The sequence below is a fragment of the Macrobrachium rosenbergii genome, chromosome 47 (assembly GCF_040412425.1).
Source record: "Macrobrachium rosenbergii isolate ZJJX-2024 chromosome 47, ASM4041242v1, whole genome shotgun sequence".
In the NCBI taxonomy this organism is placed as follows: domain Eukaryota; kingdom Metazoa; phylum Arthropoda; class Malacostraca; order Decapoda; family Palaemonidae; genus Macrobrachium; species Macrobrachium rosenbergii.
This window is the reverse complement of record NC_089787.1, coordinates 16,842,942-16,861,473: the sequence shown is the minus strand read 5'-3', so window position 1 is coordinate 16,861,473 and position 18,532 is coordinate 16,842,942. Positions and strand designations below refer to the sequence as shown.

Here is an 18,532-nt window from a genome sequence, read left to right as displayed (position 1 = left end):
TTTTCCCTTGAAGTCTTGGAGAGTTCTTGACCAGACATTTACATGAACATGTATTTCTCATGTTCCCAAAGTCAAGGATAGGAAATCATTTGCTTTCACATCGATATTCCAAACTACAATCAAATGGCATTTTAGTCAAAAGAGCTATATAATCAAAGCACTAGGTTTTCTTATGTATATATGAAATGTTATAAAGCAAGCACTGAGGCATTTTCAGCCATCCAGCGTTTCAGACAGTGACAAGAGGGAGTAGAGTGGTTGGACAGCAACGTTGAAGGGAGGAAGGGGAACGGAGGTCAAGTAAGAGGCTAAAGAGTGGGTGCATCTGAGTGCCGAGGGAACGCAGCAAACAGCCTTTAGTGATGCCTACAGATCGAACTAGGAATTTGTCACAAAAATCATCCCAGTATGAAAGGGAATCAACAAGAAACTCATTAATTCTGAACCTAAAGCAGTCTCTTCTATTTTCTTTGATGGTTATCGACGACCAACACTTTCACTCATTCATTAATCAATTAGTGACTGTTAACATAACGAGGTCTTTGCCTCGTTACTCATCTTCGTATACAGGGCATTTACATTTGATGAAGCTCTCGCTCTTCGACAGGATGGGCGTGTTTTGCGAAGGCTGGCAACAAAATATGTAGGACCTGTACCTGACGTGGGCTTCCGGACACACTGTTTTGACATTCCATCTGAAAGTGGAAATATTAGGTTAAATTTCAAGATAATACGAATGACAAATCTAAATTCAGTGCCACTGGGATACTGATGGACTGATCACCTTTGGTCAAGATCTCCATTCAGTAAGGGTTAGGCAATTTATTTTTGAGTTTTTATGATTATTCAGGGAAAGGTTTGCCGTCAAGAACTGTTACTACTGCATTTCTTTGAACACTACAGTATATAATAATTGTTTATTCAATCGCATTTCTGTTTAACATTCTTTCTGCTAACTTTAGCTCTGTCCAAGCATTTAGTACTCTGGTGGCCTATCCGGATTATAACTGCGCTCCACTTGCGCGCATGCGTACGATTATTCCCATTTTGGAAGATCCTTCACCTACCTTGATCTGAAGCAGCTTGAATATTTGACAACACGAGTCAAATTAAGCGGATGGTCCAGTTTCAGGTCATCCAGGGCCTTGGGATTCTTCTCCAGTTTCATGAGAAGGGCCGGACACAAATCTTCGGAAAGCATTGGAGGATCCCCTGCGTCTTGTAGGACCTCCTCGGGATCTTCTACTGCTGTGATGTTATCGAAGTCCTGTTGAGGAAGTCTTTCGGGTTAAAGCTGTTCAGGTTATTCGGTTTTAAGTGTTAAGGAAGTCTTTTAATTGTTTATAAGGTCCTTTAAGGGTGTGCCCAGAAAAGTTAGCAATCAGTTACACACATATCACAAACGGGTTGAAAACAAGTCAGTGACTGTAGGTGGGGAACTGATCTTTGGCAAACGCTGGACAATCGTAAGAAACTGTGGTTACGGCTACCAATATCATTCAATATATTCGTGATGTGTGTGCGATAAATCGCCGACGTGTGCTTTAATTCTTTTACTGCAATGTGGACGGATCCAAATGATTAGAGTTGAATTTCATCTTTCCCTCCACACCCCTCTCTCCAAAACCTCAGCAACCTACTGTCCATTCGTCATACTTCAGACTGATGGGAATTTCTACAGACCACAATTCACTAAGAGAGAGAGAGAGAGAGAGAGAGAGAGAGAGAGAGAGAGAGAGAGAGAGAGAGAGAGAGAGAGAGCTACTTTAAGTTTGTGCTACTTCGGAATGCAACAGACTTTTGCACAGAATTTACCTGAACAAATTCACCAACAAGTTCCCACGTTAAGTGTTCATCAGAGTCCATGAGGTTTCCGTCTTGTGGGTGTGCAGGAAGAGAGCTGGAGAAGTCACTGGAAAACTCACTGGTGTTGTCAGGCGCAGTCACCACAGATCCGATCACCATCAGCGGCAGCATCCTCAAAGAGAAGGTCATCTGGAAATCAAATGACCTACACTGGGTTTTATTCATTCACGCTGGAGTCAAGATATTCTCGATGTCAATCGTTCTGGTTTCCCCGTGAGCGGTTAGTGTCGTCAGTGTACCTCATGCGATGCACTGTTGGCGTTATTTAAGGAATGGAATATGGAACTGACGCCAAAGCCACGCGCTGGAACGTTTGAAGGGAACGTAAGTTATTCAGCACTTAAAGGGAAATTGAGGTAAAAAAGTTTGAAAGGTGTGACAGGAGGAAAACCTCAAAGCAGTTGCACTATGAAACAATTGTTAGGAGAGGGCTGAAAGAAAGATGGAAGAAAAATCATATGGATGGAGGTATAGTGAAAGGAAAGAAAAGGGTTGCCGTTGGGGGACGAAGGGCCGTTATAAAGAAGATTTAGTAATGCCTACAGTACATCGCATGAGGTGCACTGACGGCATTGCCCCCCCTTTAGGATGTAGGCATTATCCAAAGTTCTTTGTAGCGTCCTTTCGGCCCTAGATGCAACTCCTTTCATTCCTTTTACTGGACCTCCGCACATATTCTCTTTCTTCCATATTACTTTCCTCCCTCCTAAAAACAGCTTCACAGTGCAACTGCGAGGGCGTCCTCCTGTTGCGACTTTAAAATCTTCGTACCGTCAATTTCCCTTTGAGCACTGCATGACCTTATAGGTTCCAGAGTTTGGCCTTTGGCCTGAATTGTATATTCCATTCCATTCCTCATTTAGGTTTACCAGAATGATTGATCAAAGATTTAATTTGGCAAGTCCGGGTCTAGATGTGACAGCTTCATCAGAATGAATTCCATCTTCAAAAGCCAGTTTACCGTTGTCCCAGAAGGCCTTGATCATTTTTTCTCCTAAACGTGAGTTTATTGTCATTAACATGAACTTAAAACCCATCAATCATGAGACCCCATACATCTAGTTATCACTACTGTTGAACTAATAAGTTTGGCTTATTTATAAATCAAACTTTTTGCGTAGCAGCCTTCAAATCACTGCCTCTAACAACCAGAGGGTATTTTGTAGCAAAATGCTTAACTTCACCTTTTGCCTTGTAAACAATGTAGTGACGAAATTCCACCTTGAAGAGAGACTTAGTCCCCAAGAAAACCCTGATAATCCAAGTTGATATAAGTGAGAGAACAGATGCTTCAGCATTATATAATACGCGCGAACAAGCAATCTTGATTTGTTTCAAATTTTTACCACTTATTGTACAACCAATGAAATAAAAGCACAGCCTAACGTCACAGAAAGCATAATGCTTATAATCCTAAATGCTCAGAGATTACACAAGTGCTGAAGATAACTGCCTTCTAACGAAAGAAAAGTTGTGGGTACAAAGTCTTAAGACCAACCTTTTATAAACTTGGGAAAAGATTCTTCTGCAAGAGAAAGTGCAAACGGATAAGCAAAGCCATGATCTCAAGTCACGAGCTAATACCATTTATGCAAATTGAATCCAGGTAAAAACTCACAGGAAAAAAAGTCACAGAGAAAAGTCACAGGAAAAAATTACAGAAAAAAGTCACAGGAAAAAGGGCACAAGAAAAAAGTCACAGGAAAAAAGTCACCTTTGCGGCGTGTTCAGTACAAGCCCGTTGGGGATGACGGTAGAAATATAAACAAAAGACTGTCAATATCATAAAGATAATGAACCCCAAGAAATATTATGAATTTTTTCCCCTTTGACTTTATTGCCTGCCATCATAAATTGATTCGACTTTTTTTCCTGTGACTTTTTTTCCTAGCCAAAATTGTGACTTTTTTCCTGTGACTTTATTACCGGCCACCACGCAAATTACATCGTTCTGCTGCCATCACTTTCGTGATTAGCCAAGAGACGTATTTCAGAAAGATACTTGAAGCAACCTTTATTATACTAGAAAGCGCCGGATGCCTCTTTTCCTTAACGGTGTAAATCATCCTGGAATCGAGGTATGATTGAAGTAGAAGCCACATTATTATTATTAATGCGCTTTGATTTATATCTTAATAGTTAATGTAAACTTCACCGATGAATGTCCAATATATTCTCTCGTTCATTTATGTCGACGGCTGACATCGAAGCCAATGACTAAGCTTTTTAACAAGACAATACCACTCAACGAACACTTACCTTTCATAAATATTCGTATTTTATTTCTCCCAGCTGAAACTACCACAATACAACGTGATTTTTTGTTACACTTTGTTATACCACAGCTTTGTACCAGAAACTCAAAACCTGATTTTGTGACTAAATACGTAATATCTCTTTGTAAACAAACAAAGGATTAGAACAAGGATTTTCGAGTCACAATTCCCGGAGTTAGTGGTGGCGCCTTCTGGCTTGCAGAGTGGCGTTCATTTATTATCAGGAGGGTCTTCATTTGTCCTAATCTTTTTTAAAGATTCATAACAAGAAATTATTATGCAATGGTAACAATCATATTCAGTCCTAATTAACTATACATCGTCAACGTTCGGTACATTCGGGTGTGGCAGCGTTTGCTGAAGTCCAACTTTATTCATAGTAGATATTTGGGGTCAATTTCAGAACATAATTATTTGAATGGAAATACGCTTTCGATTTACATAATCCATCATTTTATTTCAAGACCTATAAATATAATCTCATAAAGGCAATTATGATAGCCATTGATATGATACGGAAGGTTTGGGGAAAAATAGACAACCCGATGTATAAAGGAATAAATATGTCCAGTGCATCACTCATATTTTTAATTTTTTTTATTCCTAGATGGAAATTTCTCTTGCCTGATGGTCTTTGTATCTGTGGTAGATATGGTTGCACGCCGATAAATTCTTTACTTAGATATGATGGGAGAGAGAGACTGAAATATGGTTTCGTTTATTTTCTGTCAACTTCGTTGGTATTATTAAACAATACTATATAGACCTTTTATAACACCTTTATAATGACATCAGGGACTCATTTTATTAATGTTGTATAACCATGTGATTATATAATCAGATAAGTCTGATTTTGTTGCGTCTTAGTCAACACTTCTAACAATATGGTGAACGACCTATTGGGTTCTAGTGCTTGGCCTCCAGCCTAGACCTGCTATTTTAATCTAATCCTTCGGGCCTGCCCTATGAGAGCTGAAGGTCAGCTCAGTGGTCTGGTTAGACTGCTTTAATAATATAATAATAACAATAATAGCAATGCGGTGAGGGTGTGAAACAAGTTACTGAAGTTAAACCAATTGTTTTATGGATCTCGTTCAGTATTTAAAATTACCATCCACTTTTGACCTAACGAAACATCAATTAGAAATCATCAATCGTATTTTCATTTTTGTAAAAGTAAATTCCATGATGATCATTCGCAGAATAGTAAGATATGAGTTCATGACACTGGTAGTTCGAGAATTTATCCGTTGTCAAAGACCCACTTGACAACGGAATTACCCTAGGGATGTAATTAAGTGCTTCGTAAGATATTTCACTTTTAACACGGAATATTTGTATATATTGATAAAATAATTAGCAATTTGACCTTGCAACTAGATGCACCTAGCTGCTACCCCTTTCATTCCTTTTATTGTACCTCCTTTCATATTCTCTCTTTTCCATCTTACTACTTCTAACAATCATTTCATAGTGCAATTGGGAGGTTTTCCTCCCGTTACACCTTTGTAACCTTTCTCTCAATTTTCCTTTCAGCGCTGAGTGACCAAATCGTGTTTTCTCTTCTATTCCATTAGATCAGTGGACTCTACTCAAGCAACCATTGTTCTCATATCTCATTACATGAGTATAAAAACGTGTCCACGTTATCCTCTCATTGTCATGGTAATAGCGGAAGGCGAAAAGATGGCATATAAAACATATTTTCTATTACTGACGGTTTAAAGATGATGAGCTGCAATGGTTATTGGCTTAGAAGCAGCAAGGTGCTGTTTATGTTGAGGTGAGATTTAGGTACTTGATCTCTCTCTCTCTCTCTCTCTCTCTCTCTCTCTCTCTCTCTCTCTCTCAGTGATACGCTTTTCAGCTCCCAGACTGAATGATTGCCGTTAGAATCCTGGAGCGGATGAGTATGGGCGACATGAGCTCGCTAAAAACCTATTATTTTATTTGTTGACCTATACAGTGGATTATGTAACTAATTGTTGGTCGACTGTAGTGGGATGCAACTGGCTTTCTTAGTCAGGATTCTAAGAGTCAGACTACTAAGGCAGGATTCTTAGAGTCAGGACTACTAAGTCAGGACTACTAGGTCAGGATTCTTATAGTCAAGATTACTAGGTAAGGATTCCTTGAGTTAAGAATACTAAGTCAGGATTCTTAAAATCAGGGCTACTGAGTCAGGATTCTTAGAGTCAAAACCACTAGGTCAGGATTCTTAGATCAGGATTACTAAGTCAGGATTCTTAGAGCCAGGACCACTAGTACAGGATTCTTAGAGTCAGGACTAAGTCAGGATTCTTAGAGTCAAGACTACAAGATCAGGATTCTTAGAGCCAAGACTACTAGGTCAGGATTCTTAGTCAGGACTACTAGGTTAGGATTCTTAGAGCCAAGACTACTAGGTCAGGATTCTTAGTTAGGACTACAAGATCAGGATTATTAGAGCCAGGACTACTGGGTCAGGATTCTTAGATTCAGGACTCAGGATTTCATAGAGTCAGGATGAGGACTACTAGGTCAGGATTCTTAGAGTCAGGCCTCAGTCAGGATTTCTTAGAGTCAGGAGTATTAGGTCAGGATTTTCAGAGTCAGGGCTACTAGGTCAGGATTCTTAGAGTCAGGACTATTAGGTCAGGATTCTTAGAGTCAGGACTACTAGGTCAGGATTCTTAGAGCCAGGACTACTAGGTCAGGATTCTTAGACTCAGGGCTTCTAAGTCAGTATTCTTAGAGTCAGGACTATTAGGTCAGGATTCTTAGATACAGGACTACAATATCAGGATTCTTAGAGCCAGGACTACTAGGTCAGGATTCTTAGAGTCAGGATTACTAGCTCAGGAATCTTTGAGTCAGGGCTACTAAGTCAGGATTCTGAGAGTTAGGACTACTAGGTCAGGTCAGGAATTAATCTATGCCACTGAAACCAGCCCCTTGAAGAAAGTCATGTTAAAGAAAAGCACACTTAACCTACAGTCTTCTTCTTTCCACCGTTATCCCTACATTAAGGGTCGGTTGCCTGATGCGCCTTCTCCTCCGCTGCCTTCTTGTCAAAGGCATCATCCTCCACCAAACCTCTTCTCTCTCTCCATATCTTCCTTCACTTTATCTCGCCATCTAATTCTCTGTCTCCCTCTCGATCTTCTTCCTCTCACAGGTTCTTCCCAAGCCCTCTTCACTCCCTGCTCGTCTCCCATCCTTAACATATGCCCATACCATCTCAATTGTGACTCTCTTAACACCTCTGTTATCTATACTAAGCCTGCTCTTATTCTTATTTCATCATTTTCCAATCTCTCAAGCAGCGATATTCCCATAATCCACCTTAGCATTCTGATCTATGTTCTCTCAAACTTTACATTATTCAGTGGTAATGAAATTACCTAAACTTTATCTTGAAAAAAGTTGTCGATAAACAGGTTGTTCATCAATTAGCCGTCGTGATGTAGTTGCAGTTGGAAAACCGGAGAAGGTTATATAATTTTAGATCGCGTTTTGAGTTTCGGGAAAGTTTTCCTTCTGTTACGGAAATGCAAGCCTTTATGCATTACTCTGCATGCCTTAGCGTAATGTGTACTTTTCATACTAAGAGAGTAACATTTATCTCATGAATTCTCCTCGTGCCGTTTCTGATATAAACAACAACCAGCCCGCCTTAAGATTGCTTTATAAATCGATCATACGCACCATCAGATACCAACCTACGTATGATTGCTTGTTTCATTTAAGGCAAGAAAGAAAACTGTACGGTACACAAGTTTGTGTATATTCTAATTTAAATTCAAAGTAATACGGTTCATTTTCTCCACTTGCTTAAAATAACCAAAATAATTATACACAAAGCAGAAATATTTACACATAAATAGGTTACAGAGGTGTTTCTCCTTCAAGTCTTGTTAAGTTCTTGACCAGTCATTTACATGGACATGTATTTCTCATGTTCCCAAAGTCAAGGATATGAAATAATTTGCTTTCACACCGATATTCCAAACTACAATCAAATGGCATTTTAGTCAAAATGGGTATATAATCAAAGCACTAGGTTTTCTTATTTATATATGAAATTTGTTATAAAGCAAGCACTGATGCATTTTCAGCCATCCAGCGTTTCAGACAATGACAAGAGGGAGTAGAGTGGTTGGACAGCACTGTTGAAGAAAGGAAGTAGAACGGAGGTCAAGTAAGAGGCTAAAGAGTGGGTGCATATGAGTGCCGAGGGAACGCAGCAAACAGCCTTTAGTGATGCCTACAGACCGAACTAGGAATTTGTCACAAAAATCATCCCAGTATGAAAGTGAATCAACAAAAACTCATTAATTCAGAACCTAAAGCAGTCTCTTATATTTTCTTTAATGGTTATAAACAACCAACACTTTCAATCATTCATTAATCAATTAGTGGCTCTTAACATTACAAGGTCTTTGCCTCGTTACTCTCCTTCGTATGTAGGGCATCTGCATTTGATGAGGCTCCCGCTCTTCGACAGGATAGGCGTGTTTTGCGAAGGCGGGCAACAAAATCTGTAGGACCTGTACCTGACGTAGGGTTCCCGACACACTGTTTTGATATTCCATCTGAAATTGGAAATATTAGGTTAAATTTCAAGATAATACGAATGATAAATCTAAATTCAGTGCCACTGGGATACTGATGGACTGATCATCTTTGGTCAAGACCTCCATTCAGTATAGGGTTATGCAATTTAATTTTGACAGTTTTTCTGATTATTCAGATTTTAAACCAGGGAAACGTTTGCCATCAAGAAATGGTACTTCTGCACTTCTTTGAACACTACATAATTATTTATTCATTCGCATTTCTGTTTGACATTCTTCCCGCTAACTTTAGCTCTGTCCAAGCACTTAGTACCCTGGTGGCCTATCCGGATTGCACCTGCGCTTCACTTGCGCGCATGTGTAAGATTATTCCCATTTTGGAAGATCCTTCACCTACCTTGATCTGATGCATCTTGAATATTTAACAACATGAGTCAAATTATGAGGATGGTCCAGTTTCAGGTCATCCAGGGCCTTGGGATTTTTCTGCAGTTTCATGAGAAGGGCCGGACACAAATCTTCGGAAAGCATTGGAGGATCCCCTGCGTCTTGTAGGACCTCCTCGGGATCTTCTACTGCCGTGATGTTATCGAAGTCCTGTTAAGGAAGTCTTTCGAGTTAAAGCTGTTCAGGCTATCCGGTTTTAAGTGTTAATGAAGTCTTTTAATTGTTTATAAGGTCCTTTAAGGGTGCGTCCGCAAAATTGCAGAAATGATCAGAAAAGTTAGTAATCATACATATCATACATATCAGTAACGGGTTGAAAACAGTAAATGCCTGTAGGTGGAGAATTAATCTTTAGCAAACGCTGGACAATCGTAAGAAACACTTGTTACGACCACCAATATCACCGAAGTGTGTTTTATTTTTTTACTACAAGGCGGACCCATCCAAGTGATTGGAGTTGAATTTCATCTTTCCCTCCACAGCTCCACCCGCCAGAACTTCAGCAACCTGCTTTTCATTCTTCATACTTCAAACTGATGGGAATTTCTACAGACCACAATTAACTAAGAGAGAGAGAGAGAGAGAGAGAGAGAGAGAGAGAGAGAGAGAGAGAGAGAGAGAGAGAGAGAGAACTACTTGAAGTTTGTGCTACTTCGGAATGCAACAGACTTTTGCACACTATTTACCTGAACAAATTCACCAACAAGTTCCCACGTTAAGTGTTCATCAGAGTCCACGAGGCTTCCATCTTGTGGGTGTCCAGGATGAGAGCTGGAGAAGTCACTGGAAAATTTATTGGTGTTGTCAGGCGCCGTCACCACAGACCCGATCACCATCAGCGGCAGCATCCTCAAAGAGAAGGTCATCTGGAAATCAAATGACCTACACTGGATTTTATTCATTCACGCTGGAGTCAAGATATTCTCGATGTCATTAGTTCTGGTTTCCCCTTAGGGAGTTAGTGTCGTCAGGGTACCTCATGCGATGCACTGTTGGCATTATTTAAGGAATGGAATATGGAACTGACGCCAAGGGCCAAGCGCTGGGACATACGAAGGGGACATAAGTTATTCAGCACTGAAAGGGAAATTGAGGGTAAAAAGGTTTGAAAGGTGTGGCAGGAGGAAAACCTCTGTTGCACTATCAAACAATTGTTAGGAGAGGGTGGAAAGAAAGATGGAAGAAAATAATATGGATGGGGATATAGTAAAAGGAAAGATTTAGTAAAGCCTAGAGTGCACCGCATGAGGTTCACTGACGGCACTGCCCTCCTTTGGGGTGCAGGCATTATCTAAGGTTCTTTGTAGCGTCCCTTCGGCCCTAGATGCAACTCCCTTCATTCCTTTTACTGTATCTCCTCCCATATTCTCTTTGTTCTGTATTACTTTCCACCCTCTCCTAAACTGCGAGGGCTTCCTCCTATTGCATTTTAATCTTTGTACTATCAATTTCCCTTTAAGCACTGTTTGACCTCATAGGTCCCAGAGCTTGGCATTTGGCCTGAATTTTATATTCCATTCCATTCCTCATTTTGGTTTACCAGAATGATTGACCAAAGATTTAATTTGTCAAGTTCAGAGCTAGATGTGACAGCTTCATCAGATTGAACTTATCTTCTAAAGCCAATTTACCGTTGTCCCAGAAGGCCTTGATCATTTTATCATAAACGCGAGTGTATTGTCATTAACATGAACTTAAAACCCATTAGTCATGAGGCCTCATGCATCTAATTATCACTACTGCTGAACTTTTAAGTTTGGCTTGCTTAGAAATTAGACTTTTATGCAGCCTTCAAATCACTGCCTCTAACAACCAGAGGGTATTTTGTAGCAAAGCTTAACTTCACCTTTTACCTTAAACAATGTAGTGACGAAATTCCACCATGAAGAGAGACTTAGTCCCCAAGAAAACCCTGATAATCCAAGTTGATATAAGTTAGAGAACAGATGCTTCAGTATTATACGCGCGAACGAGCAATCTTAAATTCGTATGTGGTGCCTTGCGAGCGCAGATGTACGCAAGTTTGAACAGTCAACAATGATTCAGGAATACCTAATACTTTTACCTCGAGAATTTTGTATTAAAATCTTAATTTACGCAACTTTTACCTTTCGTTTTGACGATTACTGGGAATCACGAGGAAAGAAGCGGAATCAGGATTTAATTCATCCTACTGGATAAGCCTAAGTTGCTACTCGAGTTTACTTCTTAATAAAAAAAAAAAGCTTAAACAGTTTTAAGTACTTAGTTCACCATAAATTAGGTTTAAAATATGAAGCCCAGTACGGGGTTAGTGCCGCCAGTGATGCACAGCGTGCATTCGGCTCGACCGGTACCTACAAAATTCTTTTCTTCAAGATTGCTGTCCAACCTCTTGAATTCCCTCTTAACTATCTTATTACTGAAAATTGCCCCAGTGCTCGGCTTGACAGCATGAAATTCGTAGATTAACTGAAATAAAATAATAAGCGCTGCCTCGACCTTAGGCAGTCCAGTCATATTCCGTATAATTCGTCGATATGCAGGAATGAATGAATGCAGGTCTTCGAGTGGAGGCAGAATTCCGGCTGATTTATTTAGTCACAACTGCAGTCTTACTTTTTTCTCTTAGATTAAGGGGACGCTGACGCCATAAGGCCCCATTATTCCCATGTAAAGAATAACGAACCCAATAATCTTCTTGTAAAGAATAGCGAACCCTATTGCGAGTGGATTCGCTAATCTTGACATGATCCTTTTCGCGTTCATTTATGTCAACAACTAGCTATAAAGGACAACGTCTGATACCGAAGCCAATGACTGTTTACCATTTTTAACAAGAGAATAAAACTCAGAAATCAACACAGCAACGGACACTTACCTTTCATAGAAATTCGTGTTTTATTATTTTCCCAGCTCAAACTACTACAATACAACGTGATTTTTTTACTCCTTGTTAGGCTCTACCACAACTTTGTACAAGAGACTCAAGACCTGAGTCTGTGACTACATACGTAGTATCTGGCTGTAAACAAACAAAGGCTTAGAACAAGGATTTTCGAGTCAATTCCGGGAGTTAGTGGTGGCGCCTTCTGGCTTAGAGAGTGGCGTTCATCTGTTATCAGGAGTGTCTTCATTTGTCCTGATCTTTTTTTTAAAGATTCATAACAAGAAATTATTATGCAGCTAATCTTAGCTTGACTTGTGTTATCTGTACAAAAATAAAGGTAATTTTTTAAAAAAATTGTAACCGTACGATGATCAATATTTGGTGTTTGACCTTACTAAAATAATACAAAACCCCTTAATATGTACAGTAACACAACACAACCACCTAACCTAACCTAGGGCGCCGTATATATACCTAGGCCTAGCGGGGGGCTTCGCCCCCTGAACCCCTTAAGGGCACAACCCAACACATCAAACAAACACCAAATACTGATGCGGACCTTTTGTATAGAATTACGAATGTAAATACTAGAATATTTTTGGAAACACGAAATTGTAATAAGCCAGATGATGCATATTTCATGCTGGAAAAATTAAAACAGCCATGTGAAAAGACATGTGTACACACAGACGGAGACACAAACACACACACTCACACACACATACACACACATACACACACCATATTATATATATATATATATATATATATATATATATATATATATATATATATATATATATATATATATATATATATATATATATATATATATTCATGATGCTGCCTTGTAATACTTATATCCTCCTATAATTTTGATATATTTACTCTTTTATTTATCATGTATTATGTGTAATAATTGTAATTATTGAAATAACACAACAGATCTCAAAAGAATTAATGCTTTAGATGACTTAACAGCGTAATTTAGAATTGGTAATACAATTTTAGTAGCAACGTAGTAAAAGGAACACGTGTGTCCTAGTGAGAACTTGCTTCATTTCAACTGTCATCAGTTGAGATGAGAGAGAGCGCTTTGTTTTGGGTTAACGTGAGGACAGTTTGGAATAACCATTGCCTATTCGTTCAGGAAATCAACTCAGTTTTTCGTCTTTTTATAAAACATATCAATCATAATTACCTGATTGCTGTATGTTTGGGTCGTGTAGAGGTTTCTGGAAAAGATTTGTCCCGTACGAGAATAACACGAGTGATTTTGCATTGTTACGTGCATTGCTCGAGTCACTTATGCCCACTTTGAGAGAAAGAGTAACATGTCGTGACCAGTTATGTCATGTTTTGTAAGGCTGCATCCAAAATGTTTTGCTGGAGTGACGTCACCTTCCTTCTAGAACTTTTCTCTTGTGTTTCGTACCCAAAATGCCTTAATGACGTCATGTAATTGTTTCATATGCTACTGGAATTGTAAAGTCTGTTTCATTCTTATTTTGAGACCGATCTCTCTGGTATATTCTCTCTCTCTCTCTCTCTCTCTCTCTCTCTCTCTCTCTCTCTCTCTCTCTCTCTCTCCTCAAAAGAGAGAAGTTATTAATTAACGCAGTATATTTGTAGTCACTGATATTAGTACTAACTTTTGAGATCTGAATCTAGTAAAATTATTTAATTTGTAACGGCGCCTGGTAAAAAAAGTGTGTTTTGTGAAATTAGCGCAGCTGCAAGGGGATTTTACAGAGATTTTCACAAGTTTGTGTAAAGTAACGTGAATTTTACTTATTAGTACCATGGTATAATAAGTTAACGAAATTTTGCCTTAGTGAAATTGTTATTGACAAATCTTATGTGTATTTTGGTGTGTTTTTCTGTTTGCAATCTCTTCATATTTTCACATTTTTTACGTTTGTGATGTAAAATTTATTTACGTAGCATTTTAAATATTTCTTGGTAATTTAACATTGCATACTTGATTTAATTTTTCATTTATTAAGATTTTCTTGTCAAATCTTAAGTGATTCTTGATAGTTTAAATTTTGCTTGATTAATTTAAATTCCTGATAAATTAAAGTGTTTGTGAATTAGTTTTGTTTCATAATTTAATTCAAGAATTAATTAATTTTTGTGTTATTTTCAAGTAATAGTAAATTTTTCAGATTGTGAATTCTAATTATAAATTTTAAATTTAAAAATGCATTTTTGTATTTAATATTTAAAAAAAAACAGTGTTTCATTAATTGACCACCAGTGAACAGGATTAATTGTGTGTGCATAAGGCAAAGTGATAAACATGTTTTATTCTTTTAGTTTTGCTAAAGTGAATTAACACCAGGGAAACAGTTAAGGGGATCGGCCGGTTTCCGACTTTTTTAACGACAGGTTGTTGATATATAGGGGGTTTGTTAAAGGATATTGTGTGGAACTTCTGGGGAAAAAATTTTTGTTCAGTGACCTTAGGTTTTGTGACGCCAGAGCAATTTTCGGCCAAAAATGGCCATTTTCAAAATGCATCTCCTCCTTTGCTTTTTGGTTTTAAGGGATGAGATTTGAACCACGTATAAAACACATATGGGCCTTCGATACAAAGCCGGGAATTTTTGATTTTTCAATTATTTTTCGAGATATGAATTTTTATTTTTTTAATGAAATTTTCCCGGAAAAATTACAGAAAAAAAATTGCCAAAAATCAGAAACTCAAAATATTAAAAATCCCCGGCTTTTAATTAATCCACCATGTTTCCTCATATTATATATGAAATTTCATTTAGATTGGTCCAATACTAAGGGAGGAGATACATTTTGAAGGTGAAAAACTTATGTTTTGAGAAACGGGCCTTCAAAGTTTTAGTTACATAAAAAAAGTAAAAGGGACTTCAAAGACTGTGTTACAATTAATTCTATGGTTTTAATTTTTATTTTTAGGTATTAATTAATGCAAAATGATTATAAATAAGAATATTAATTGATTATTTATGTGCCTAAGACACATTCTTATAAATTTTAGGTTCCTGGTCCCCTGTCTGATCTTGCTGCAAGGTATTACTCTAGGGTATCATAGTTGCCTACACTTTTTATTAGTGTCTCGAATCCATCCCTTGCCAAATGGATCCTGGGAATTACTTTTCATTCACAATTAGGGATTCGTGATTCAAGTAATTCATCAAGTCTTGCTTCACTTATTATGATCATTTTATTTTCAGGATCGCCTATAATATCAGCCTCCGAGCTACTGCTTTCTTTTTCTAAAATATCTTTGCCCTTTGGTAGTGACGAACAAATAAAGAGGCGTTTAGGGGTGGATGTGGTTGGTCTCTGGTCAGCAGAGATCGCTGCCTGCGCTGTTTGATGGGCGACAGCTCTCTCTCTCTCCGTCGCTCCATTCCCCTCCATGGCACTAATTTCTTGAACTCTTTCTTCTACTTCTCGCCTGGACTTTTCCACTTGGCTTTTCCGCATTCTAGAAGCATGAAGTGAACTCTTGGACCTTTTAGGCACGGCGAAAAAACAAAAACACCACAGAAAATACAGAGTTCAGTCAAGGCTAGCGAGCATGAAAACGTGTCCTTCTAGCTTGGAAGTTTATAGGCAACTCTCGGCCACAGTCGGCGTCATGGTATGACGTGTGCGTTGTCATGGCTAGGAATAACTAAAAAGGTGCCGAGTAGGATATTATTGACATTATACATTTCATTTCAAAGGAAGTTTTCGTAATATATATCGCAAAAAACTATACCAGACTAAATCATTTGCGCTACTGGTGTTTTATGGGTATATAGTTATTGTTACATTTTAGGCCATAACTAGAGAAATACGGCAAATTTTAGCATAATATTTCGTGGACACATTCTTGAACCCTATACGAAGCCATAGAATTTTTTTCAGCAAATTGAATTTTTTAAAGATTATTGGGTTTTTTTAGGCGGCCGATCCCCTTAAAGTTGTGTGATGGAGTGATGCCCTTTTATTCTAGTATGCTTCCCTTTTAATAGTGGATACCTCATACTAGTCTTGATAAACTTACTTTGATTTTTTCAAGTAATTAATAATTTTTTTAAGGGATCACTGTTACCTTTAGAGTACTCAGTCGTAATTCCTATTCTTATGAGAGTTCCGGTATCTGGCTAAAGTGAGATAAAGTTTTGAATTTTGATATTAGCTGTGTAATAACCAGGCACTTGGTATGCATCGTGACAATATATATATATATATATATATATATATATATATATATATATATATATATATATATATATATATATATATATATATATATATATATATATATATATATATTAACTTTATCACATACACAATTGTTCTGTGCATTAGTAGAATTACTAAAAGGACCTCATTCAAACTGGATGGTATCTAATGGAGTTTTTTATTCAAAAAGTTACAAGCTTTCTTGGACAAACAGTCCACATTATCAAGTATCCGTACAATGAGCAGACGCGTAGTCCGGCTGTATTTATATCTGTGTGCTGGGTAATTTTATTAATCCTATAATCGCCTAGCTCTTCCTGTGTGACCTCCACCCCTCTTGACCTTGGTCTTTCTCTGATCCTTCCTCCTAGGTGACCGTTTTCCGTGCTTTCTCTTACGTTTTTCTTCGTTTCCTTGCTACTGTGGAGTATACGATTTTTCTAGATATGCTGTCTTCAAAGCCGTTTCCGGTGTTCCCTGCCATCGTGTTGTTGGCGCAAGTTATGAAGGCGTTCTCTACAACCAGTCTAGATGTTTTGTTGGTGTTCCTGTACAGAAAACTCATATTTTCCCAGTCTATTCTGTGATCATTTTCCCAACAGTGTTTGGCAACTGCCGACGTCTGATTATAATGCCTTATGTTCTGCAGATGTTGTTTGCTTCGCTCTTTACATGATTTGCCAGTTTCGCCATAGTACCCTTCTTCACAGTCTAGACACGCTGCCATATAAACCCCCCCCTGATCTCTTCCCCCTCTACCGACTTTTGTTTCTAACTATTTTATTCCTAATGGTGTTTTTTGTAGCTGCCTATCAATTTGAAATTATTTAGCTTCCTGTTGATGGGTGCAATAGAGTTGTTGCCCGGGACTGTAATTATTTTCTTTCCTACCAAATGTTCCTTTTCTATCCTTTCCTCTCCCCAAAATAGTTTTTCCCTTGCTTTGATATGTGCCCACTCCCACCAATACTTAGGGTAGCCTAATCGCCTAAAACTCTCCTCAGGTAATCCAACTCTTCGTCTAAAAATTCGGGACTGCAAATCCTATAAGCCCTGATGGCCAACCCTGTCATTAATCCTATTTTTATTTCTTTCCTATGACTGGAGAACCTATGTATGTATGAATTGGTGTGTGTCTTCTTCCTATATACCTTGAATTTTAAATTCTCCCCTACCCTAAGATCCACAAGGAAGGGTGCCCGCTAAGACCGATCGTGGCATCGACGAGATCACCGCAGAGGAGGCTGGAGAAATTTCTTTCCAATATAATGGGGAAATGGGTAGGCTTAGTATCCGAAGGGCATTTAAAACATAACATGAACCTGATAGACGAATTATCCAAAATTAACGTAAAAGACTGCAAATTTGCAAGTTTGGATGTAACTTCCCTGTTCACTAACGTACCAGTAAAGACGACGATGGAAATAATAAAAAAGAATATGGAGGAGGGGGTCTATACATGCGACATAGGTCATGACGTTTTAATAAAAATGCTAACAGCGGCCCTCAGCGTTAATGTTTTCAAGTGGGGTGAAAACCATTATATACAAAAAAATGGCGTGGCCATGGGTTCAAGTCTTTCACCAATTCTAGCTAATATCTTTATGGAATGGTTTGAAAAGGAAGAGGTGGGCAAAGTAAATAAAGGGAACTTAAATATCGTAAAATGGGTAAGATACGTGGATGACATCTTGATCATTTACAAGGGAGACAGGGAAGATCTACATAAGTTTTTAGAAAACATAAATAAACTAAATGAACACATCAAGTTTACATTAGAAGAAGAGAAGGAGGAGAAATTCCTTTCTTGGATGTCCTGGTCAAGAGGGTAGGGGAGAATTTAAAATTCAAGGTATATAGGAAGAAGACACACACAATTCATACATACATAGGTTCTCCAGTCATAGGAAAGAAATAAAAATAGGATTAATGACAGGGTTGGCCATCAGGGCTTATAGGATTTGCAGTCCTGAATTTTTAGACGAAGAGTTGGATTACCTGAGGGAGAGTTTTAGGCGATTAGGCTACCCTAAGTATTGGTGGGGTGGGCACATATCAAAGCAAGGAAAAACTATTTTGGGGAGAGGGAAAGGATAGAAAAGGAACATTTGGTAGGAAAGAAAATAATTACAGTCCCGGACAACAACTCTATTGCACCCATCAACAGGAAGCTAAATAATTTCAAATTGATAGGCAGCTACAAAAACACCATTAGGAATAAAATAGTTAGAAACAAAAAGTCGGTAGAGGGGGAAGAGATCAGAGGGGGGGTTTATATGGCAGCGTGTCTAGACTGTGAAGAA

The 18,532-nt window shown here is 38.3% G+C and overlaps 1 protein-coding gene across 4 annotated transcripts; it reads right to left on the bottom strand.

Annotated features, from left to right (window-relative positions):
* Nucleotides 1-438: 438 nt before the first annotated feature.
* Nucleotides 439-12,175, bottom strand: LOC136830553 (uncharacterized). Of its 4 annotated transcripts, none has more exons than XM_067090066.1 (4): nt 12,006-12,175; nt 1,816-1,995; nt 1,068-1,267; nt 439-695 (listed from the first exon to the last, which is right to left on the bottom strand). In XM_067090066.1, exons 2-4 carry the CDS (start codon nt 1,993-1,995, stop codon nt 551-553), a joined length of 525 nt encoding a protein of 174 aa, XP_066946167.1. In that variant the 5' UTR covers nt 12,006-12,175; the 3' UTR covers nt 439-550. The 4 variants fall into 4 exon arrangements, with proteins under 4 accessions (XP_066946167.1, XP_066946165.1, XP_066946163.1 ...); XM_067090064.1 differs by lacking the exon at nt 12,006-12,175 and adding an exon at nt 4,126-4,258; XM_067090062.1 differs by lacking the exons at nt 439-695; nt 1,068-1,267; nt 1,816-1,995 and adding exons at nt 7,893-8,716; nt 9,096-9,295; nt 9,832-10,011 and having other exon boundaries at nt 12,006-12,161.
* Between the last annotated feature and the right edge of the window lie 6,357 nt (nt 12,176-18,532).

Excerpts from the sequence above, each read along its gene's own strand:
- LOC136830553 (XM_067090066.1), bottom strand. The coding sequence starts at position 1,995 with ATGACCTTCTCTTTGAGGATGCTGCCGCTGATGGTGATCGGATCTGTG. Across the intron at positions 1,268-1,815 it reads TTGTTGGTGAATTTGTTCAG|GACTTCGATAACATCACAGC; the intron begins GTAAATTCTGTG and ends CTTCCTCAACAG. Across the intron at positions 696-1,067 it reads TCAAGCTGCTTCAGATCAAG|ATGGAATGTCAAAACAGTGT; the intron begins GTAGGTGAAGGA and ends TTCCACTTTCAG.